This window comes from Lontra canadensis, unplaced genomic scaffold, assembly GCF_010015895.1.
Source record: "Lontra canadensis isolate GAN:19392208 unplaced genomic scaffold, GSC_riverotter_1.0 scaffold9, whole genome shotgun sequence".
Classification (NCBI taxonomy): domain Eukaryota; kingdom Metazoa; phylum Chordata; class Mammalia; order Carnivora; family Mustelidae; genus Lontra; species Lontra canadensis.
Window position 1 is genome coordinate 2,834,491 of NW_022631003.1, and position 25,203 is coordinate 2,859,693.

General features: G+C 36.5%; 1 protein-coding gene across 1 annotated transcript in view; it reads right to left on the reverse strand.

The window, feature by feature from the left end:
- OTOGL (otogelin like) overlaps nt 1-25,203 on the reverse strand; it is a 129,358-nt gene that overhangs the window by 96,757 nt on the left and 7,398 nt on the right. Inside the window, exons 5-13 of the mRNA XM_032854694.1 lie at nt 23,968-24,066; nt 22,251-22,405; nt 17,242-17,363; nt 13,809-14,014; nt 8,279-8,406; nt 7,808-7,914; nt 2,193-2,299; nt 1,868-1,993; nt 474-582 (exon numbers count right to left, since the gene is read on the reverse strand). Of these exons, the coding sequence (XP_032710585.1) occupies nt 474-582; nt 1,868-1,993; nt 2,193-2,299; nt 7,808-7,914; nt 8,279-8,406; nt 13,809-14,014; nt 17,242-17,363; nt 22,251-22,405; nt 23,968-24,066 (1,159 nt within the window). The remainder of the gene's footprint in view (nt 1-473; nt 583-1,867; nt 1,994-2,192; nt 2,300-7,807; nt 7,915-8,278; nt 8,407-13,808; nt 14,015-17,241; nt 17,364-22,250; nt 22,406-23,967; nt 24,067-25,203) is intronic.

A 25,203-nucleotide genomic window follows, 5' to 3' on the forward strand; every position in this document is an offset into this window, starting at 1 on the left:
TGTAATAAGAAATTCTAAATGTATGTCACCATGGCCAAGAGTTGGCAATATAGAGCGTCACTTTTCCAAGTACCAAATAGAGAAAGCCAGGAGCACTGTCAGATTCTAATAGGAAAAGTACATCCAAAGTACTATTTATAAATGAAAAGAAAATGCAACAGACAGGTGTCTTACATGGCCATATGATTTGATGGAATTATTGCCAAGGGAAGGGAGAAGAATTAAATTATAAAAGAAGTGATAGATTTTCTACATTTTTCCAACTTTTTTTTGAACTTGCTCTCATCTTTAAAATATGAAAATCTGTATGACCCCATGCCCCACTCCCGTACAGACTTTAATAAGATGCAAATCATGTCTTGGAATTTTTAGAAGAAAATCTGTAACAAGTATGCTCCTTGAAACATATATCATGGTAAAGATACCAACTAGCCAGGTGCACAGAAATTACTGGTTGCACATTAATCACATACCATTCAGTACATTCTTGTTCAATTTTTGAACCGACTGAGTAAGCTAATCCATGAAAACTACATGGGCAGTTTTCCAAGGAGATGCAAGTCCCATTGTCCATTATGAGGCCTATTTAAGAAAAATATGTATCAAATTCTCAAAAGAAATAACAAAAATGTGTTCTTTTAATATTATAATTCAATCAACTTTGATTGAACACCTGTTTACACCAGGTATTGAAAATACAATTTTATTATATATTTATTTATTTATTTTATTTATTTTTTTTTTTTATTTTTACTTGTAAAGAAGTTACTGACAACCTGGTTCTAACTCAATCAGTAGCTATCTCCTAACGGTCTATTTTGGTGATTTCCAACTTTTTGATCCCATGATTTGCCTTCAAAAACTCAAGTTTCGTTCTACAGAATAAAGGCAACTAGACAGTATTTCCTTGCTTTCAAGAGAAGGGGGAGGAAGGAGAGTGAACACATATTCTTGATTTAACTTTTGTTCATCTCAGAATGAGAGACTTCCACTACTGTCACACTGATAATAAAGAGCCAGGGAGTCACACTCAGAGGACCAGGGCAGATGGCCGACCTTTGCTGCCTCTCTCATGAGGAAAGATGGTTGAGCCAGAATGTAAGTCAACCATGTTACTGAGCACATGTTTCATTAGGCTGACCTTTTTTCAGAGTAAGAATTCCTAGGTGAAGGAAGCATTGGCTTATATTTTGGCACATGGATTATCATTCTGGTTCAAACTCTATTGTATTGGTAACAAACAGCTCAGGCCTGGCATTGGTCTAAAGATTATGCTTTGAGTAGAACTGACAGACCAAAGGACTAAGGTCAACAGATCTGATTCCAAGTAGTCCTTGCTCATATTAAGTTAGGAAAAACACTTAACACCTCTGGGGTTCTATTTTTTTTTAATCTGTAAAACTAAAAGGGTTTGAATAAATCCTCAGTGTTCTTGGTTAAGGTCTATCAGTATAGCAGTCATTCCTAATTTTAAATCTCACCTGCATCACTTGCTATGTCACTTCTAATTTCAAATATTAAAACTGCATCAGGACTAAAATTTTATACTGCCAGAATGCGAGGCTTTTTTTGAACTTACTTTTATTTACAAAATATGAAAATATACAAATTATTAAATGTCCTTAAATATCCAAGAACAAAAGATTTGTCATGGCTAACTTCAGCATTTTGGATTGCAAATCTCTTGGGAAATGTACAAAGTAGAAAAGCAGCCATCCTTCCTAGTCACCTTGGGGCCAAATCCTACAAGGGGAGAAAATTGCAACAGCCCTAATGTCCTGAGACTGCAACATTATGATATGATTCTTAGATCACTGGATTCTGGATTCCCTGAGTACAGACATCATTCCTTGCATGAAGTGCTTACCATCCGCGCAGTAACATCCATCAAGACAATGGAGATTGCTCCCGAGACACTGTTTCTCGAATGTGCAGGTTGGTGGGCAACAACTGATACAATCCCGGTGGACGAAGCTATCATCACATTTATCAGCTAAAATGGGCAAACACGGGAGCTGTCAATCAAATCTGCTCACCTCTCTTTCCAAGAAAGTACAGTGTTTCAAAAAGTATCCTAGTTTACCACTGTTATTGTGTCAATGACAAATCCTGGCAAACCATTAGTGTTAAGTACTAGGAAAAACCTGACATTAACAAAAATACACAGGGTTTAGGAAATTAAAAAAACCTACTACATGCTGGAAAGTCATCTCTCCAGTCTTGAATAGGGTAGCCAGCATGGGAACAGGCTCTGGCGTACTCGGTGGCTGCTCGGCAATAGGTTTCATCATCATCAGTTCTGGAAAGTGAAAAGACAGAACCACAGTCACACTGGAAATATTGGCAGAAACCAAGCCTTTGAGCTCCTGATCTCTAGAAATACTGAGTGCATGGTGAATATTCTAGTATAAACTGACGTCAGCATGTACACATTGTATACAATAATGCAGAAAACATATTAGCATGAGATCCCTGCTTAAAAGGGCCTGGGTAAATTGTCCTCATCAAACTATTTTAATAATTTGGCCACTTTTCTTTTGATTTAAAAGAGTACCTGTACTGAAAAAATTTCCTAGTTTAATTATGACATTCTGCCCTGAATCTTTGTATGTATCACTTTGCTCCCACAACAAGTATCCTAGACCTTATAAAATCCTATTAATAAATAGAAATAAATTTTTATTTATATATTTACATCTATAAATATAAATTATATAAATATAATATATTGTATATAATTTATATTTATATATTTATATATAAATATAAAATATATAAAAGCACCAAATATGATGTATATATCAAATTTGATGCATATATAAAAGCACCAAATATGAAAATTATTTCCAAGATACGATGTTGTAAGTAGTATATATGCTGGAATAAAACTAGTACTAATAAAACAGCAGTTTTGAAAGATGGAATAAATAGCATTTAACTTAAGATTTAAAAGATTTTTATTCCTTTTTTGTTCTTTATTTTTAATTCTTTCAAGTTTAAGTTGCTAAAGCTAGTAACTTTTATAATATTTTCAAGAGTAAATAATCCTTCATTGTTTTCTTATAATCACTCTAGAAGCCCCACGAACAAATATAAGTGGTCTGTCAATTCCCATAGCAGGTTAACACAGCATCTATAAAATAAGCAGGGTTGGTAATAAGGGAGTAGACTTGTTTTTCAACCCAATTCAAATTCAAAATTGAATAAACATCTTACAAGATAATGACCTTAAGAATGTTGTATTTTGTGAACCCTAGCATTTTCAGTATCTCTGTTGTAAAAGCCACGCATCTCAAGTTGCACTTCTCCTGTGCTACTGTAATTGGAGTCACGCAGCTTATTGAGTCCAATTAACTGAGCTTTAGAGGAAAAAAAAGGGCAGAGCATATAAACTTCAGAAGCTCAGAAAATATTCTAAACCTCCAAACAAGAAAATTCTCTGAAAAAGTGGGTAGGCTAAAATTGTTGAATTCCTAGAAAGATAGGAAGTTTCTGATTTACGTTTAAAGATGTGTCTTGTTTTCTATAATTAATAGAGGCTTTGACAGTTAACAAAGGGAACACTACATCAAAAACTAATGATGTAGGGGCACCTGGGTGGCTCAGTCCTTAAGCTTCTGCCTTGGCTCAGGTCATGATACCAGGATCCCGGGATTGAGCCCCGTGTAGGATTCCCGGCTCTGTGGGAAGCCCGTTCTCCTCTCCCACTCTTCCTGCTTGTGTTCCCTCTCTCATCATGCCTCTCTTTGCCAAATAAATAAATAAATAAATAAAGTCTTAAAAAAAAAAAAGCTAATGATGAACTGTATGGTAACTAACATAAATAAATAACACTTAAAAAAAGAAATGGGATTATAATATAGACATTTATCCAGTAAAATTGTTTTGAAGAAAATGGGGAAAAAAGAAAGAGAATGTTAACAAAGTATCTGAATATTGGTTTTCCAGACCCTTGCAACTATTATTAAAATAGCTGCCATTTCTTAAGTATCTATGTTTACTCTAGGATCCATGACAGGCCCGTGACATATGGCATCACGCAAAAATTCATAACAACTGGGCAAGAAAGAAATTACAATTCTAATTTACTGCGTGGAAAATGAGCTTATTTGCTCCATTTTGGATATTCACTTTAATAATGAAAATGAGCATGAAATAATAATTGTTTTAAATCAATTAACTTTGGAATGGCAAAGTTAGAAGCATTTCCTTGCTGCTAGGTTTATCAATGTTTGTTTCAAATTTTTATTTAAATTCTAGAGGGTTAACATACAGTGTAAAATTGGTTTCAGGAGTGGAATTAAGGATATCATCATAATACATATAAAACTCAGTGCTCATTCCAACAAGTGTCCGTTCTTAGTGCCCAGTGCCCATTCTTAATGCCCATGACCCATTTAGCCCATCCCCTACCTACCTCCCCTCCATAAGGAAAGAAAAAAAAAAAAGAAAAGAAAGAGAGACAAACCATAAGAGACTATTAAATATAGAGAACAAACTGAGGGTAAGTTTATCATTCTTAAAGCAGAAATAGGAGGGCATATGTTAAAAGATTGTTATTATAACATCCTCTCAATTCCAACTCAGATGTCATTTCCTTGGTGGAACTGTGGTAGGCATTTCCTGATAAAGCCAGAAATCCTCTCCTCCACAGCCACAATACACCACATTTAGAACATGTGACCTGTTTCTCCCCCATTAGAATGTGAGTTCCTAGGACAGGGTCCATGTCTAAGCTGTTGCTGTTTCTCCAAGATGTGGCACAATGCTCAGCTCAGAATCGCTGCTGAGCAAATGTGTGTTGAATTGAATTCAAAATACTATAATAATGCAAGCAGGAAATTAATCTGTGTTAAGCAGATTCACAATTCTATTCTCCTGATACAGGATCTTAGTGGTGTCATCCTATAATATAAAAAATGAAGGGACGCCTGGGTGTCTGAGCAGAGAGCCTGCTTCTCTCTCTGCCTGCTCTGCCTGCTGCTCTCCCTGCCTGTTCTCTCTTTCTGACAAATAAATAAATAAGAAATGAAGAGAACTTCCTTTAGGGGAGAAGTGATGTAAGGAAGACTAGTCCTGGGTGAATTATTGAGACACATAAAAGGCTAACTCTGGTAGCTTCTCACTTCTATTTAATAAAGGCCCACTCACTTGATTTATAACACAAAATCCTTCTTTGGTATTGCATGGCTGCTCTGCCCCCAAACCCAGCCTCTTCACATCCAACACACCACTTAAGAAATCAGTTGATTTCCCTTTCTTCTGTCTTGTTGTTGGTGTATAGAAACGCAACTGATTCTGTACATTGATTTTATATCCTGCTACTTCACTGAATTCTTATATGAGTTTTAGGAGTTTGGGAGTGGAATCTTTTGGGTTTTCTACATAAAGTATCATACCATCTGCAAAGAGCAAGAGTTTGACTTTTTCTTTGCTGATTTGGATGCTTTTTATTTCTTTTTGTTGTCTGATTGCTGAGGCTAGGACTTCCAGTACTATGTGGGATAGCGGTGGTGACAGTGGACATCCCTGCTGTACCCAAGGGGAAAAGCTCTCAGTTTTTCCCCTTTGAGAATGATACTCTCTGTGGGTCTTTCATAGATGGTTTTTATGATAAGGAGTCAATCCCATTTACAATTACATCCAAAACCATAAGATACCTAGAAATAAATATAAACAAAGAGGCAAAGAATCTATACTCAGAAAATTATAGAATACTCATGAAAGAAATTGAGGAAGAAACAAAGAAATGGAAAAACCTTCCATGCTCATGGATTGGAAGAAATATTCTTAAAAAGTCTATGCTACCTAGAGCAATCTACACATTTAATACAATCCCTATCAAAATGCCATCAACTTTTTTCTCAGAAATAGAACAAATAATCCTAAAATTTCTATGGAAGCAGAAAAGATCCCAAATAGCCAGAACAATGTTGAAAAAGAAAAACAAAGCAAGAGGCATCACAATGGTGGGCTTCAAGCTCTATTACAAAGCTGTCATCATCAAGACAGTATGGTACTGGCACAAAAACAGATACATAGATCAGTGGAACAGAATAGAGAGCCCAAAAATAGACCCTCAACTCTATGGTCAACTAATCTTCTGCAAAGCAAGGAAGAATGTCCAATGGGAAAAAGACAGTCTCTTCAACAAATGGTGTTGGGAAAATTGGACAGCCACATGCAGAACAATGAAACTGGACTATTTCCTTACACCACACACAAAAATAGACTCAAAATGGATGAAAGACCTCAATGAGAGATAGGAATCCATCAAAATCATTGAGGAGAACACAGGTAGCAACCTCTTCAACCTCAGCTGCAGCAACTTCTTTCTAGAAACATCACCAAAGGCAAGGGAAACAAGGGCAAAAATGAACTATTGGCACTTCATCAAGATCAAAAGCTTTTGCACAGCAAAGGAAACAGTCAAGAAAACCAAAAGACAACTGACAGATGGAAGAAGATATTCACAAATGACATATCAGATAAAGGGCTGGTATGCAAAATCTATAAAGAACTTACCAAACTCAACACCCAAAGAACAAATAATCCAATCAAGAAAAGGACAGAAGACATGAACAGACATTTCTGTAAAGGAGACAACCAAATGGCCAATGGACACATGAAAAAGTGCTCCACATCCCTCAGCATCAGGGAAATACAGATCAAAACCACAATGAGATACCACCTCACACAAGTCAGAATGGCTAAAATTAACAAGTCAGGAAATGACAGATGCTAGCAGAGATGTGCAGAAAGGGGAATCCTCCTACACTGTTGGTAGAAATGCAAGCTGGTGCAGCCACTCTGGAAGACAGCATGGAGGTTCCTCATAAAGTTGAAAATAGAGTCACCCTACAACCCAGCAATCTCACTACTGTGTATTTACCCAAATGTTACAAATGTAGTGATCCGAAGGGGCATGTACATACCAATGTTTATAGCAGCAATGTCCACAATAGTCAAACTATGGGAAGAGCCTAGATATCCATTGACAGATGAATGGATAAAGAAGATGTAGTATATATATATATATGATAACTGTGGATAACTATGCAGCCATCAAAAGAAATGAAATCTTGCCATTTATGCTGAGCAAAATAAGTCAATCAGAGAAAGACAATTATATGATCTCTCTGATATGAGGAATTTGAGAGACAGGGTGAGGGGTTGTTGGGGGGTAGGGAGGGAAAAAAATGAAAAAAGATGGGATTGGGAGGGAGACAAACCATTAGAGACTCTTAATCTCATGAAACAAACTGAGGGTTGCTGGGGGGTAGGAGGATAAGGATAGGGTGGTGGGTTATGGACATTGGGGAGGGTATGTGCTATGGTGAGTGCTGTGAAGTGTGTAAACCTGATGATTCACAGACCTGTATCCCTGGGGTAAATAATACATTATAGTAGTTATACTTAGACTTGAAAGGCATATAAAAACATATACATCATAAATTCATTTCTTTTACTATTTTGATAACTCTATTTCAATATAGTTTCTTTGTGTGTCCGATTTTGTGCATTTCAAAACATTATTTTGAAAGAATTTATTGACATCTCTAAACTCCCATAAGGCAACAGTGGAACGAACCATTTAAGAATTGCTGTGTTCTGTTCATGCTGCTTCTATAAACCACTTAGTCTGTACTTATTATCCAGCAAGCTTTTAACAGTTGTTAGTACGGTTTATGTTTTACATTTCCATTATACTTTGTGAACTGCTGAGAGGGCTACATTAGAGAAGTGGTGTTTGCTCTTCTTTTTGGACAAAGAGAATTCAATTACAAATACTAATTATTTCACTTACTTGCAAAGATCATTAACACAGCTGGCAATATACAGATACGGATCAATATACTCATGGCAGCTCAGAAATGGGAACTGCAACAAAATCTGACACTTGAAGAAGATGGCCTGTGTGGAAGAGGATGGCAGTCAGCAGAACATATTTAATGATACAAGTGTACTCTCATTTTTTCTACTGATCTATTGGCAGGGCCTTCCCTTCTTAATAGGAAAGGGAAGGTGATTTATGCTTATCGGTTTTAACCACCATTTTTCTAACTACATATTTGCACAAAGAGTACTTCTCTCATGAAACTCATTACATTCACAATTTCTGAACTATCTTCAAGTTATTCCTGTTGCAGTTACATTACCTGAATTTTACCGAGTTTAATTATATCCTGTTTGCACCAAAACTGCTTAATATTCAATATGCAAATACAATATATATGTATTATATCCAACAAGCCCAGACTTTCCTCATCGAATTTACCTCAAATGCTGGCATTCCGCTGGAGCATGGATTTGGAAAGTCTGAAGGTGTTGGTACACATTTGGTGTCATCTGGGATGTGCACCGACCAGCTATTTGCAAACATAGCCATGTCTTCTGTATAGTCCTCTATTTCACACACACATACACAAAATACAGTTCATCAAATACAATACAGTTCATCAACATATACTTCTTGGCCAAAAAGTTAAGTTCAATACCTTTATAAATACCAATGATTGTCAGTGATATCAGACTATGCCATTACTTATAAAAACACCGCATTGAACAAAGTGTAAGTACCAAACAAAAGTTCATGTCATTGAAGGGAAAAAGCAAACATCACTGAAGCAACATAAAGAGGCACTGAAAGTGAATGGTACAACATACACACCAGTAAAGCACTCATTAGCCTAAGCGTGTTGTAGAGAGGAGGAAATACACCTAAAATCGAGAAACGTTAAGTAAAAGTTTGGTATGAAATTTTTCTGACAGGCCTTTCATTATATCTAAGATTAGTCAGAACCTTGCTAAAATCAAGTTTCCATTTTTGAGGTACACCACAATAAAAAAAAATATATATGTTTTGTGAAGATTTCTGAAGACAGCCACAAAAACAATAAAAGACTGGAGAAGACATTCAGAGAAGGCCAAGAAGTGAATCCATTTCATCTGAGTATGATCAACAGTGTTTCTAAACGTGCTCAAGACAGACAGTTAAAGAAGCGCGATACTATCCTAGCGTTGTGCAGAGGCAAGATTCAGGAGCTAATATGCAGGCAATAGCAGACAGATGGTTGGTGGTGAGCTTTCTGGGCTCTCTGCTTCAGATCAAGTTTCAATCATGTTAGCACCTGGCCTGAGAACAAGTTAAGGGCCTTTGTGAAAATTAATCCTGCTCCCCCATTCAGCCAAAGGTTGAATCTAGGGGCGCCTGGGTGGCTCAGTGGGTTCAAGCCTCTGCCTTCGGCTCAGGTCATGGTCCCAGGGTCCTGGGATGGAGCCCAGCATTGGGCTCTCTGCTCAGCAGGGAACCTGCTTCCTCCTCTCTCTCTGCCTGCTTCTCTGCCCACTTGTGATCTCTGTCTGTCAAATAAATAAATAAAATCTTAAAAAAAAAAAAAAGGTTGAATCTAAAATTTAGAGATGTAGCAGAACCAACCAGGCAACATCCCAAAGTTTCATGGAAGACAACAGTGAGAGGTGAGCTATAGGTTTCTCACCACTTAGATTTATGCAGTCTGCCATGGACAACAAGCTTCTGCACCACTAGAATAAGAAATCTCAAGCCAAATGTTTGACCACTCTCTGCATCTTCAGGATAGGAACATGCCTGCTGGTTAACACCAACTGCTATGGAGATAGTGGGAGTTCATCTACAAGAATGCTTGTAAGATCCCAAACTTTACCGTGGCCCGGAAGACTTTTTCTGATCTGGTCCCTGCACTCCCCTGACTCCCCACCTCCTTTGCCCACCCCACTCCCATGCACCCCTCCCTCTCTTATCCCTGCTGAGTCTACTCCAGTCATAACAGCCTTATACTGTTCTCCACTCTAGCTCATTCCCTCCTTGCTCTTGCTTTTGCTCCCCGTTCTTCAAAATTCCCTCTAATCTTCCCTCTGTTCTCTCAGCTAGGTATCTGTTTAATATGACCTCCTCCCCGAGATGTCTTCTTGGTCCCATGATCTGAACTACCACCAGATACTCTTCTATTGCTCTTAATCTCCTTTCCCAAATTCTTTTTTTCATAGCTGCTATTGCTTACCAAAATTATATGTTAATTTTTCTCTATTTCTTTTGTCTTCTTCTACATATAGGGCAATGGTTTGTCAAAGCTGCCCCTATTGCTTCTCCCTAGTTTAGTATCTGGCATGTAGTAGGGGTTCAAAATACATTTGCTAAACAAGTGAATGAATAAATAAAGGGGGGTTGCAAAATTTAAATAGATTACTAGAATCCTAAAGCTTTCCAGTTTATCCGGCTCACCTCATCATCTCTGATATTGCTGGAAATGTTCCACTGAACAAAGCATCAGCCTCGTCCAATATACTTTTTATTTTTAAATGTGTATTTATTTATTTGAGAGAGAGAGAGAAAGAGGGAGCTCCTGGGGTGGGGGGTGGCAAAGGGAGAGGGAGAGGGAGAGAGAATCTCCACCTTATTCCCCACTGATTACAGAGCCCCAGGCTGTGCTAGAACCCTGAGCTCATGACCTGAGCTGAAATCAAGAGTTGGATGCTTAGCCAGCTGAGCCACCCAGATACCCCTAATACACTTTTTTTTAAAAAAGGGAAATCTGATGTTATTTTTTTAAAGAGATGGAGCCCATGTTCATGCTCACGAGAGAGAGCTGGAAGGGGAGAGAGAGAGAAAGAATCCCAAGCAGCCTCCCTGTTGAGTGGGGAGCTGACATGGGGCTGGATCTCACAACCCTGAGATCATGACCTGAGCAGAAACCAAGAGTCAGATGCTCAACCAACTGAGACACCCAGGCGCCCCCAATGTTACTTTTAAGTAAATCTATAGTCACATTTCATTTCAAAACATCTTTTTTGAAGAGTCTGTAGGACCGAAAATACTACCCGAAGGCCCACTGATTTCAATATCTATGCACAAATTTTAATGTAACTAAACAACCTGGACAGCCCCTTAGAGTTCACTTTAATTCCAGTTTATAGCTACATATTTATCTATTTTTATGACATCATAATAATAAAAGTCCCAAAAGTTGGCTATAATGAGACTTTAAATCCATATCGATTGGTTGTCTGGAAGACTGCAAAACTAAATTTAAAATGTTTCACATAATATATGCTACAAGTAAAGTAATTTCTTGCACATACTGGAACGCATTCTAAGATTGAAAATGAGGCATTATTAATTACTAAGTTGGGAAAAACAAGAGTAAGCCAGGGCATCTATTTTGATGTGTAGCTAGCTATAAACATGAATTATGGAACCAGAAGCTCATTGAGACAATCAATTAAAATATTTCTATATCCACAGAAATTCTGAAAAGCCTCATTTCTTTGTGAAGTCATCCCTGAAGAATAGAAATGCAGGGAGAAATACAATTTTAATCACTGTTAAGAAACTGTGCGTTCAATGGCTTTCAATCAAACTACCTCAGTGCCTCTGAAGTTTTATCTAATCAGCAAAGAACAGGCTGAGTTTCAAAAAATGCTAGGTAATATGGCTAAAGCTGAAGGTAATATGGCTCAAATGTAGACATGTTCTTGCATTATTAGAATAGGAGAAAATCGGAGGGCAAGTTCTATTCACATCCTTACAAGTTATTGTGGTTTTTTTATTATTATTACTCTGCTTCACACTGTGCGCCAAATTAAACTATGAAAAATCTGAAATCTCTCTTTAGGCTCTTCCTACCAACTTTCCAGGGTCCTTCTTGCCTTCTGCCAATTCAATAATAATTCAGTCCACTTGCCGCCTGCCGGTCCTCTCCCACCCAGAATCTGCTAACACTCTTCCGCATGCTGCCCAGTTATCTCACCATTTTATGTTCCAGATTATCAAAGTCTGTCTGACCCTCAGCTCAAATCCTTACCTGAGTCCCTCTTCCTCTAGCAAGAGCAGATGCTTTGTTCTAGCCTCACCTCTGTACCATAATCCCCAGACAACCCGGAAGGAAGTTGCCCACAACAGTCTTTTCTAACTCTGAGAACTGAATTGAGTATTATTTTCTTCATGAAGCTTTAACACCAAAGAAAAAGAAATCAATAACAACCATCTGATTGATCTGCCTGAGTCCAAAACCCTACTTCCTAATAGAGTCTCAAAACTCCAAGTTTGTGAACTCTGTCATTCTCAATATCCAGATGAAAACACTAGTTCATGATGATCTCAATACTGTACATCTGTGTGGTGCTCACAGACTTTTGAACACTTTCACTTACATTTTCTCATTTGATCCTCAAAGGTTAGGAAGCTTGCAGGTCTTTACTATTATCTTCATTTTACATAGGAGAAAAATCGACAGCTTGGAACCCTGTTCTGTACTCTCAGTGCTAGTAAACTAATCCTGACGATGCCTTATCCATCTTGGGTAAAATGTTTGCATTTTAACAAGAGCCTCTTAAAACAATGTCTTTAATAAAATGTTTTCCTATTAGCTCCATTCTAGGCTACTTGAGAACACCTGGAGATGATTATAAATTAGCTAAAACATATTCAGTATTAACGATGTGCCAAACACTGGATTACATGTTTTACATGGATTATCTCAGTTAATCCTTGCAACTCCATGCTATTATTAAGTCATTAAACTAAGAAAGTTTAATATGTGGCAAAGAAGGATTTGAACCCCACAATCTGACTCCAGAACCCACCCTCTACGTAGGACTTTCACTGTCTCTTAAAACACAACATGGGGTGACACTTCTCTATGAATTGTATACTATAAAACATACATATGACATAGCATTTTTACAGGGTAAGTCAGTTTCTCACACATTTATCTAAGCATGGGATTGGAAGCCAGTAAGGTCTGTAATCCAACCCTGACAATACCATTTTCAAGCTGTGTTGTGTTGGGCACATCCCCTTGAGTCCTCATTGTACAATTAAGAAAATGCCAGCCACCTTACAGGATGATGTAAGTGTTGGGAATAATATAGCTACATGTTCATATTAACTGTTACTATAAATAGTATCAAGGTATATTGTTATTATTACTGACAACACTATGAACTCAGAATAATTATATCTCTATTTTACAGTTGAAAATAACTGAACATCAGAGAGATTAAATGAGTTCCCTCAAGTTACACAACATGTAAGCGTTGGAGGAAGATTCACAGTCTAGAGTGCTGATATTAAGAACAGTATTCTTTATCGCACCTTGAAATGTGGACCTAAATTGTAACTGTGTCCTGTGATTCTTATTCTGTTTCCATTCCACACTAGTATCTAAATTGAAAGAGAACCCATTTTTAATGGCACACTGAGATTAGTTTCATAACTTAGTATAAGTAGATAAATGATGGTATGTGCGGCATTATACATGATAAAAAAAAAACCTTTCCAAGTTTTCATTCAGCTTTTATAAGTTCTGTTCACATTATTATCTTTACAAAATCATTATCTGGTAGTCAATTAATTCATTCCTATGAAGACTAGAGGCAAAATATCTTTTGTCCAAAAGTAGATAAGTTTGTTTCAAATAGGTTTGAATCACTAAAAGATAAGCCCAGACAAGGGAGGAGTCTGTTTTGTTCATTGATGTATCCCAAGCTCCTACAACAGGGTCGGACACAAAGTCAGTGCTCATTTAATATTTGTTACATGAGTAAGACTTGTATCTTAATTTAGTAAATGTAAACTAGCTTATGGTTTTTGAGAATGACACAAACATGTTTCTATTCAAGCTTCACTTAAAATCACTGTAGCCGGCAAGGGATAACTTCTAATTTTACTCAACCTGGGATAAGTTGCGCTATTCTGGATACAAATAGCTTGATCAGTGAGGGAAGAGGACCTCAGAAGTACCACACATTTCTTCTACTGTACTTACCTTGTTGAATGATAAAATCATCAGATTGAATGTCATTGTAGTTTCCACATAAACCACACGATTTCCCTTTATGCTCCTGAGACAGTTTGAGGTAAATTCCAGATATTCCATCCCAAGCCAATGAAAAACCAAAGGTTGTTTTCACCAGAATATAGTCAGCTAGTTTCTCAATGAAAACCTGCCCAACAGTCTGAGGCAACGTTAAACTTGAAAAATAGAATAAAGGCAATTTAAGAATTATGATGACAAATTCATTACACATGATAAATTTCTTTCTTCAAGTGACTGAGAAGTAAATAAAATATCATTATTATTCAAAATTACTGAATGAACTATGCAGCTAGATTTCCCAAGCAGCCATTAAAGAGGAAATCTCAACATTTTGGAAAAATTCAATATCAAAATAAAAAGACAACCAAAATTGGTACCTACTTTCCCCACTGGTAAAGATTTTCTACATATAATTGGATGTCTTATTCAACCAACAAAAAATACATTTCTGCTAAATATCAATGATTTTATAAAACTGAAAAATAACCTTGTCTATTTAGAATAATGAGAGCTTAAATGTATTTATTTTTATCTAGAGAGTACAAGATAATCTAAAAATGCTAGACAACAATTTTGAAGTAAGGAGAAACAATGGTGCATGCAAATAGGTAAAAACACTGAGTTCAGACTTTGTCTAATTTTGTTTTAAACGTGGCTATAAGGAAATAGGAGCTTCTATCCCCAAAATGTCACCTTGGCAGAAGTCATTGTTTTCCAAAAGAAAAATGTCTGGGCATGATTAATTAGAATTTGCATTTTTAGTGCTTCAAAGTACATTATTAGGAACATAAAATACTTTGTTATACAGTATTACATAGGGGTTATAGTCAAATTTTTTAAATTGGATATAATTAAGCCTATTTAAACAAGAGTCACATTGAATATTTAAATTCCTATTCCAATGTCCAGTCCTTCCACTTTTCACAAACATGGACACATAGAAAGGAAGTGGGAAAAATGAGAGACTTGAAGAAAACTAAGCAACTGGGCATTTTAAAAGTACAGTAAATCACCTAAAATACTTTTGAAAAGTCACTGATCTCCTTCCATCCATGAAAATTACAGAAAAGAGCAGGCACTAATAATTAAGAAAATGGAAGGAAAAAATCATTTTTATTAAAATAGCCATGCTAAGTGAAACTTAAAAACTATGAGTGAGGAGGGAGGTTAGTTAGTATGTTCATACATTAAACACTTCAATTAGTGAGTTCCTTTCCAGAAAGAGTATGTTCCATGGAATAAAAATTATGAAATCAAACATACTCATTAACAAAATGGTAATTCCCAAAGAAAAAATTCAAAATATCTGCAACCACTTGTATAGAGCTGGTTGCAAATCACTTTTTATGCCGAATTAGTTATAAGAATAAAAAAATAACTAAACTTTACCCTGAAGGACAAATATGACTGCAGCTAACTACTACCGTAACTTATTCTTATTAAAAATTATAAGCATGAGAAATTCCTATTAAATTCACAGTAAAAGTCTGTATGACTAATGTCATTTAAATTTGCAAGTTTATAGAAGCTATGCTTAAAAAAAGTAAATCACATTTTATAAAGATATTTCTTTGCTACAGAATGTTAAGTGCATGGAGATACGGTTGCTCTGCTGTGGATATTTTTTGGTTTGGTCATTTATCATTTGATTCTTTCACAACAAATTTGATGAAATACACAATTTTTTAAACTAGAAGAAGCCTAACTGTGATTATCCAGCTGTGTATAACATAAAAAGATACTAGTAGAGAGGGGGGATAATAGCAAAAATTACATTATCTACCGTAAATTTAAGAAAAACTCCATGTAACCTAGTCAGGAAATATTCACAATGCAAACTAAAATGAATGTACAAATTAATGCTGAAAATTATTCATGGATTCATATGTACCAAAACCCTTCATTTCACAGGCGAAAGAACCAAAGTCTAGAGAGGTAAGGTGCAATTTGCAGAGACTTGCACTTTTGATTTGATTTGATTTTGGCAAATATTTCTCTAACACCTGCTTTGAATTAGGCCCTAGGCCAGGTGCAGTATTATTATAAGCAACTTAGCTGAATAATAAGAAAACCATCCTCCTTCCATCATACAAATCATACAAATGGAATCTCTCATACAAATGGAAATCCTCAAAGAAATATTTTCTCTGAGATTTAACAAGAAGTTAATATTCCTGAAAATCTACTTGGAAGGTGTTTTTGTTTTATAAGACATAATAATTTTTTTAAAGAGCTCATTGTGTTACCCCAAATCCCATATAAGGAATTCTAAATTACTATTTAAATTCAGCTCCAAAAAATACATATACAGTTGCATTATTATCCCATTCAAAAGGTGCAGGTTTCTTTTCTAAGAAAATGAGAAGTACAGAACCCAAATGATCAAGAAAATAAGCCTGAGAGAGGTGAGAGACTGCTTGGGGTCCCCTGACTGTGACAAAGTCTAGGTCAGTGCTTGGCTGACTGGAGCTTCATCCAAAACCCTTCATGCTATCCCCTGCTGCCTCTTGAGGAATCCAAACTGAGAAAAAAGTACACAGGTTGGTAAGACTGGCAAGAATCCCCAGGGTTCAAATGAATTCTAAATGACAGACAGAATTGTTCCATCCCACATCTTACTTTTTCTGGCATAGCTCAGCCAAGAAATCTTAAAATTGACTAATTCTATATTTATTTAAATTAGAAGGTGGATTATTCCACGGTATTCCAACCTTACATATGTAAAACCTTTCTTCAAACTAATAAACACCCCCTTCCCCCAAACTCTCAGGCCTTATTCTTGGTAGCTAGGAAGGCAAAACTGGGCCTTTCTCTGATCTATTCGAGAAGGCCAGTTATTGACTGGCTCTGAATCTTTGTCAGAATACTAACGGAAAGTCTCAAGTGACACCCAAGCCTCATTCATACACATTTGGAAAAGACTTCCACAGGTTTAGTTATATTTTAAGTAACTGCAAAGGAAGAAAGGGAGGGAGGAGGGAAGGGGAGAAGGAAGAGAGAAAGTGGGGAGGGAGGGAAGATGCAAGAAAGAGAGAAAGAAAGAAGAGAAGATTTAAGAAAGAGGGCAAGTATAATTGAAGAGTTGAACTATGAAGATTTCTCCTGAATCTCCTTAGGAAAAAGATGTGATAATCTCATCTGTACCTGTGCAAACCTAAGTGTATCCTACACAAACATTAGGGAGGTAAAACTGGTTAGGTTCTGGTCACCTGACTGGCCTCAGAGCTTGCTGAATTTTAATGTCTGTATGATATAACTTTAAGGTTATTGGTTGACAGAAATCCTTTCTTCTACTCCTTATAATTCAATTTCAAACATGACATGTTTGGAAATTCTACCAGTCCACGGTGCTATTTTCATTATATCAATGATCATATCTTACCTGATTCCATCCTTTTTTATTTCATGCCCATAAATACGAATTTCCTCTTGGTCTGAAAAGAACAAGCTGATTGACCGGTAACAGGAATACACTGACCCATGGCACTTAGGGCTATTATGAACCTTGAAGGGGGGAAAAAATAGAAAGTGTTGGAACCAACAAGATATGTAGGCCTTCATTTGAGTTCCCAGAGTCACAATGTCTGTTTACAGTTCTACAGCACTGTTAGACCAATGCCACTTTACAAAATTACAAACATTTAGGATTTTCAAGAGAAAAAAAAAAGATTTATCAAAGAAATTGGACAACAAAATTAACTTTTTAAAATACAAGATAATTCAGCATTTTTTTAAAGATTTTATTTATTTGACAGATAGAGATCACAAGTAGGCAGAGAGGCAGGCAGGCAGAGAGAGGAGGAAGCAGGCTCCCTGCTGAGCAGAGAGAGTCTGATGTGGGGCTCGATCCCAGGACCCTGGAACCAGGACCTGAGCCAAAGGCAGAGGCTTTAACCCGCTGAGCCACCCAGGCACCCCTCAGCATATTTTTTAAATGAGCTGAATCTTTACATGTTGAGTCTCAACATTCTTTTTTTCTCTTTCAAGGTTTTATTTAAATTCAAGTTAGTTCACATACAGTATAGTATTGGTTTTAGAGGTAGAATTTAGTGATTCATCAGTTGCATACAACACCCAGTGCTCATAACTTCAAGTGCCCTCCTTAATGTCCATTACCCAATTACCACAACCCCACCCACCTCCCCTCCAACAACCCTCAGTTTGTTCCCTATAGTTAAGAGTCTCTTACGGTTTGCCTCCTTCTCTGTCTTAATCTTATTCTATTTTTCTTTCCCTTCTCCTATGTTCATCTGTTTTGTTTCTAAAATTCCACATATGAGTGAAATCATATGGTATACGTCTTCCTCTGACTGACTTATTATTTTAAAGATACCTGGTATGCACTAGAAAAAAATTAATTCTGACAGGAAGACAGTAGAGCACCACAAAGAAACACATTTGTAGTTTTCATGTCCATGTCATGTTAGAGACTCATGAAATGGAGCTCTATACAATGCAATACCTAGAGGTTGCAAAAGTGACTAACAACCTCACTAAAAATAAAATTGCTCTAAAAATAAAATAATATTTTAGGAAAGACAAAGATTACTTCTAAAAATTTGATGGGAAATTTAGTTTAGGGAAAGAAAGAAAGAGAAAAGGAAGGGAAGGTAAGGAAGAAGGAAGGAAGGAAGGGAGGGAGGGAGGAAGAGAAAAAGAGAAAGAGAATAAAGAAAACAAGAAGACAAGAAAGGAGAAGAATGTAAGATTATCTTACTCTATTCCAAAGTTAATTTCAAGGGTTCAAAAAGTAAAGTATAAATATCTGACCATATTTGGAAGAAATTTATGGAGCTAAAGAGTTTAAAGAAAAAAAATTAGTGATTAGAGTATATAAGTGTCGCAAACAAAAAAAAAATGGATACTTGTATAGATAATAACTCTGTACAAATGCATAAAGAGGAGAAACAAAATCATAATAAACTACTAGGTTCATATAAAATAATATTTATATGAATTCATTTATACATACATATATGTGTTATATGTAAATCACAATAATAAACCACATATCATTTAACCTGAGATGACGATACAACTCTGTGAAGAGGAGGGAAGGAGAGTGTGTGTGTGTGTGTGTGTGCGTGTGTGTGTATGTGTGTGGGGGTGTGTGTGTGCGTGTGTGTGTGTGTAAGGGGCAGGAAGGGTGACATAACAAAGATGATTCCATCTTCTGTAGTAGGAAATGATTGAGTAAGGCTTAACTTGAAAGATAAAGAAATAATAGCATATTTGGGCATGTAATGTGAAGGCCAGAAGAAATAGCTTAAGGAGTTGAAGCAATTGCCTTTGGGAGACAGATTTTAGCTAAGGTTGGGAGTGAAAGCAAGCAGGGGCTACATTTTTGCTTCACATGCCTTAGATAAATTTTTAAAACTATGTACAGGTATTATTTTTATAAAAGTAAAATTAAATTGAAAAGAAAATGATCAGGAATAGAAAAAGGATATATGCATAAAGATGTTGATCAATGTAGGTATTAAAAGACTGAAAAGGGGCGCCTGGGTGGCTCAATGGGTTAAAGCCTCTGTCTTCAGCTCAGGTCATGATCCCAGGGTCATGGGATTGAGCCCCGCATTGGGCTTCTGCTTAGCAGGGAGCCTGCTTCCTCCCCTCCCCCCACACCCTCTGCCTTCCTCTCTGCCTACTTGTGATCTCTCTCTCTGTCAAATAAATAAATAAAATCTTTTTTAAAAAAAGACTGAAAATATTTTTTAAAATATTTTAAATTTTTTTTTAATTTTTATAATCTAAATTTCTAAAACAGGGCATAAGTAAAGATTTTGAATATTCCATAAATTGGAACAAAGAGAGCTAATAAATTTTGGTTTTTCAAGAATATTTGACATGTAAGAAAGTTCTTAACATAATTACCAGGTGAAAATCTCAGACAGAAAATTATACATAGTCTGATTTCAAGATTATAAATGTGTTTAAAATTCAGAGAAAAAAGAGTAGAAGAAAATATGTGAAGCCATTAGCAGTGCTAACTCTATTTTTTAATTTTTATTTAAAATTCTAGTTAGTTAACATAGATGGTAGTATTGGTTCTAGGAGCAGAATTTAGTGATTCTTCACTTACATACTTACATACAACACCCAGTGCTCATCATGCCAAATGCCCGCTTTTGTAGCCATCAACCCTCTAGACCATCCCCCACCCTCCTCTAACAATCCTCAGTCTGTTCTCTAACCTTAAGAGTCTATTACGATTTGCTTCCCTTGCTCTCTTTTCCCCCCTCCCATATGTTCATCTGTTTGTTTCTCAAATTCCGCATATGAGTGAAATCATGTGGTATTTGTCTTTCTCTAACTGACTGACTTTGCTTAGCATATTACTTTCTGTCTTCACCCATGTCATTGCAAATGGCAAGATTTCATTCTTTTTGATGGCTGAGTGATATCCTGGAAAACAATATGGAGGGTCCCCAAAAAGTTAAAAATAGAACTATCCTATGACCCAGTAATTGCACTACTAGGTATTTACCCAAAGAATACAGAAATACAGATTTAAAGGTATACATGCAGCCTGATGTTTATAGCAGTATTATCTACATTAGCCAAAGGATGGAGAGAGCCCAAATGGCCATTGACTGCAGTCTATATAGCAGTAGTTCAAACACTATTTTTGTAGACTTCTCTGAAATTTTTTAAATTTTCTACAAGAAAAGTAAACTACTTCAAGAAGTATCAAAGACACAAGAGAATTTTCTTGTAAAAGATTAGACTAATTCTTGAGTAAAACCACTTACATGTCATCTTAGAACTTGTAGCTTGTTAAGAGGTTTAAGTTTATCAAAGGTGAGAACAGGGACACCTGGAAAGCTCAGTCGGTTAAGTTTCTGCCTTAGGCACAGGTCATGATCTCAGGGTCCTGAGATCAAGCCCCACATTGGCACCCTGCTTAGCGGGGTGTCTACTTTTCCCTTTCTCTCTGCCCCTCCCCAACTTGTGTTCTCTCTCTTTCAAATAAATAAATAAAATCTAAAGATAAGAAAGAAAGAAAGAAAGAAAGAAAGAAAGAAAGAAAGAGGAAGGAAGGAGGAAAGGAAGGAAGGAAGGAAGGAAGGAAGGGAGGAAGGAAGGAAAAAACTATTTCCATATTCACGGGAAAGATGACATTTAAAATGAATGAATTTGTTGCCTAGAAAGAAAATTCCACCAGCTAAAACAGAGCCAAGTAGAAACAAAATTAGCTCTGGGAGCACAGTTCAGCATTGTGTGCCATTATCAAAGGATAGATTACCTAGTTGACACTTTATTCTTCAGAAGGGTGAGACCCTGGACAAGAACATTTCAATGAGGGAGTCAGAAGGTGTTTGAGTGATAAACCCAGTGAGAGAGTGGAGGAGAAACAGACAATAAGTGGCTGAAAACAGGAGCCCTATAAATACTGAAGATGCTTGCCACTGACTTCCCTATCTAAAGACACAGAAGATTTTTTTAACCTTATGCCTCATAAGTTAACTTTCAGTAGACCTCATTTCCTTTCTGGGTCACAAGACTTTTGTTGCTCTTAAAAAACTTCAAATACTACTTTTTAAAATTTGCACCACCTAGGAGAGGAGAATTTAGGCAACTTCAATTTAAGTTAGAAGGGAAAAAGAAAACAGAGGTTTGAACAAATGATGCCTATGGAGAGTTCTAGCTTTAGAACAGGATAGCACAGCTGTCTCATGACTCTGCTTGGAGACAGCTAGAAAGTCAGGGCAAGAGAGTGAGACAGGGAAAGAGTCCTGACTTTTTTACTTCAACTAGAGCCACTCTGCAGCTTGCATTCTGAGCAGTCTCTTAGGAATTCTTCCAAATCAAGAGTTCAGCTAAACACTATCTCTCTGCACTCAATTATACAGCATGAACCAACCTAGTAAGTGCCTGTCTCTATGTCCTTGGGCCTTGCTTCTGTGCTCCATTTCCTGAATGCCAGCCTCTGATCACACTAAAGGGGTGCCTTCAAAAAAAAATTAATCCAGGGGAACATCACAATGGTAGCATCAGGAAAGAAATCTGTATGAGCAATTTTGTTAGCATCCAAACCCACGCCCTCTTCAAAATGTTTGAATACAATCTGAATAATGGGGATATGAACCAGAAGTAATATTATGACACTGTAATATAGACATTTTGCATTACCTATAACTCTCTCCCACATGGATCCAAACCCTTCTTCTCCCCGTCCAAAGCTCCATCTCAAATAAGATAGACTCAATTTAGCTACAAATTGGGTCCATCCCATTAAAAATGATCCTTCTCCTTCCCCAGTCAGAGCCCCAAGTATTTGCACTATGATTACTATATATTTTCCATCATTTGTGCACGCCTTTAAAAATATAGACTTTGCCAGGAAAAAAAAAAACAACTTTAAGTTAATTATGCCCTAGGATCACCTACCCATACAGTGTACCGAGGCTCCAAATTACCACAGTCCTTTGCAAAAATGTAAGAACAGTTTCCTGGGAAATAATAGTAAATGCCATCAAAAGTTTCAAAGTGGTACTGTCCCCAGGTTTTGCAAATCCCATCTCTGCCATTGCCCATGTTTGGCACTGAAAAGAAATAAGACAATATTTAATTGAATAAAAGAAATTATATCCTGTTTCTGGCAAGGTTCGGTTATGGTAGGTGATTCCAATTTTCATGAAAATAAATATTTTCTTCTTTGGTGGTCAATATCGCAGAAAGAAACGACCAATATAAAATTTTGAGTTGTTCTCAAAACTATTAAACTCTCCTAAAGGAAAATATGGTCTCCAAGTTGTTTTGAAGAAAGGTTTTGTGTTAGAAACATCTTTAAATTTTGCTTCCAGAAGAAGACTAGAAGAAGAGAATAGTAAGGAAAATGATACAGTAAAAGAAGGTAATAGAGATAAAACAAACACAGTGGCTTAGAAAAGAAAGAAATGTTACCACCGAGTGCCCTAAATATTTGCATAAGCAGCTCTAGAGTGTTCCAGACTCTGCAATTCTTTCAAAAATATCTCAATAGTATTCACAGAGAAAAATAACCACTGACAAAAGAAAGATCATATTTATATGTCTGAGACCTTGGGATGGGGAGCTTAGTCATCCAAAGGCTGCTGGAATTTAGGGATTCATAGCCTTAAACTGGCCAAATTTCAAACAATATTCATCTTAAATCATACAACTTTATTTCATATTGTCTTCGTGACTACCTCCCTTCTTCCCTTTGTGGATAACCCTCTATTCTATATTAATTTTCTAGATCTTTCCCTTTAGAATAATATGGAAATAAATGACCTTTACCAAAACTCAATATAAAACATTTTAATGTGCGCTGCTGTAGGGAGCACAGAGATAAGGTACAATCATTGCCTTTTTTTTTTTTTTTTTTTTTTTAATTTTACCTAAAATTTTTAGCTTTGACCAACATCGTCCTTTCCAGGAAAAAAACAGAGCGATTCATTGTTCAGTTTCTCTGACAGTATGCCTTACCTCCATTGCAGATTTTCACAGAATCTTGTACTTACCTTTATAGCATGTGGTATAAGTATAATGAATATGTATCCCTTATGCATTATTCCTTTTTCTAGACTGTAACCTCCCAGAGGGCAGAAGCATGTCTATATTACTCACTATTGTATCCCCAGTGCCAGGTCTGGGATTTAGTAGGTACTCCATAAATACTTATTAAACAAATTAATATTTATCCTTATTGAGGTAGGAACCTATCCCAGACAATGTGGTTTAAAGAACCCTCTGCCTTTGAAGGACTCTCAAAACTGTGTCTATTTTATATACAGAATGTCCAATTAATTCAAAGTAAGAAAAAGAGTGGCTCCAAATAATAAGTCTAATTTATAAAGCAAAACCAGAAATGAGTAAGAACCTGGTTTAATGGACTGATATCATCTATCCATGAAATGGAAAAAAAAAAAAAAACCTGAGGAAGTAGTAGAGATCAGTGAGAAGGGAAAGTGGACATATGCATTTTCTTTTACATTATTTCTAAATTGTGGGAATGAATTATGGACACAAGTTAATGCATATTACGATTGCCTCATCTCCCAGTGCATGAACACGGATGTAGCCAATTACACCTTAAAGTTCTCCTTCACTTATAATTCTCTCAAGTAGCCCTGAAACTTACCAATCTGGCACCGTGTCCCAAGTGCCTGAAATATTTGACAGTCACATGTACCAGTCTTAGAACAGAAAGCTCCGTTAAGGCATTCATGAGGACAAGAACCTGAAGGACAAAAAAAAAAAAAAAAAAAAAAAAAAAAAAAAAGTTATCTTCTGGTGTGCATCAGTTCTTATAAACATAATATGTCAAGATTTAGCTTGGACTATCTGTAACCATTATTATTTCAAACAGAACCCTGGGCTTCTTGCCTTGATGAGCTAAAGAATTAAGCCCATCAAGTCTCTATCTAGTTCATTTCATTATGTGTGCTGTGAAACAAGAAAGGCAAGCTTTCACATCTCAGACTACCCTGAGAGCAAAGGTTAGCTTCCTTCAAGCAATTGAAAGGTCAAGTTCCCATGTAAGGAATCCCTGTCCCAGATGATGAGAACCAGAAATGAACAAGCTGCAGAAGATTCCATTGACGGAGTTTGGCTCGGCTGCACGTCCAAAGGGTTCCATCTCCAGGAATGAGTGTTGTCTTAAAGAAGTGTCCCTCGTTAGCTCAGGGAATCAGACAAAGTATAAAAAAAACCCAAACAGAAACTCTCATTTCTGAGAAGAAGAATTAAACATTTCTCTTTTTTTTATTAATATATAATGTATTATTTATCTCAAGGGTACAGGTCTGTGAATCATCAGTCTTACATGATTCACAGCACTCACCATACCATATACCCTCCCCAGTGAAGAATTAAACATTTCATTCGAAGTGTGTGTGTTAATTAATCTTCAGGCTCCATTACAAATAATACATTCTTTCTGACCCATACTTAATTTTAATGGGGTCTAAACCAAAGTCATGGCCAGCCATCACCAAAAATATTCTTTTTCGTGGAAAGAAACATTGCCCCAAAGGATTCTGTTGAAAGAGGAAGCAAGAAACCATGAGCTTCTGAGTAAGTTTTGAAAATGCAAATGAACCACAGTGAAAACTTTTCCTCTAATAAGGAGAGAGGACAAGGAGCAATCAGCAAATTTCAAACAGGAAGAATTTAAGTAACACATAAAGAGAATGAGAACACATCTTCGAGTCACCACAAAGTGGTACCTCTCTGGACTACGTTAAGGTCGTGGAAGGCAGTTAACTAGCTGAGATGATTAAACCCAATTCTGTCCAAACGCCATTGTCCTTCTACGTTTAAGATCCACTGAGCTAAAATATCTCTTTACATTGAAACACCTACAACTCTCTAAGGA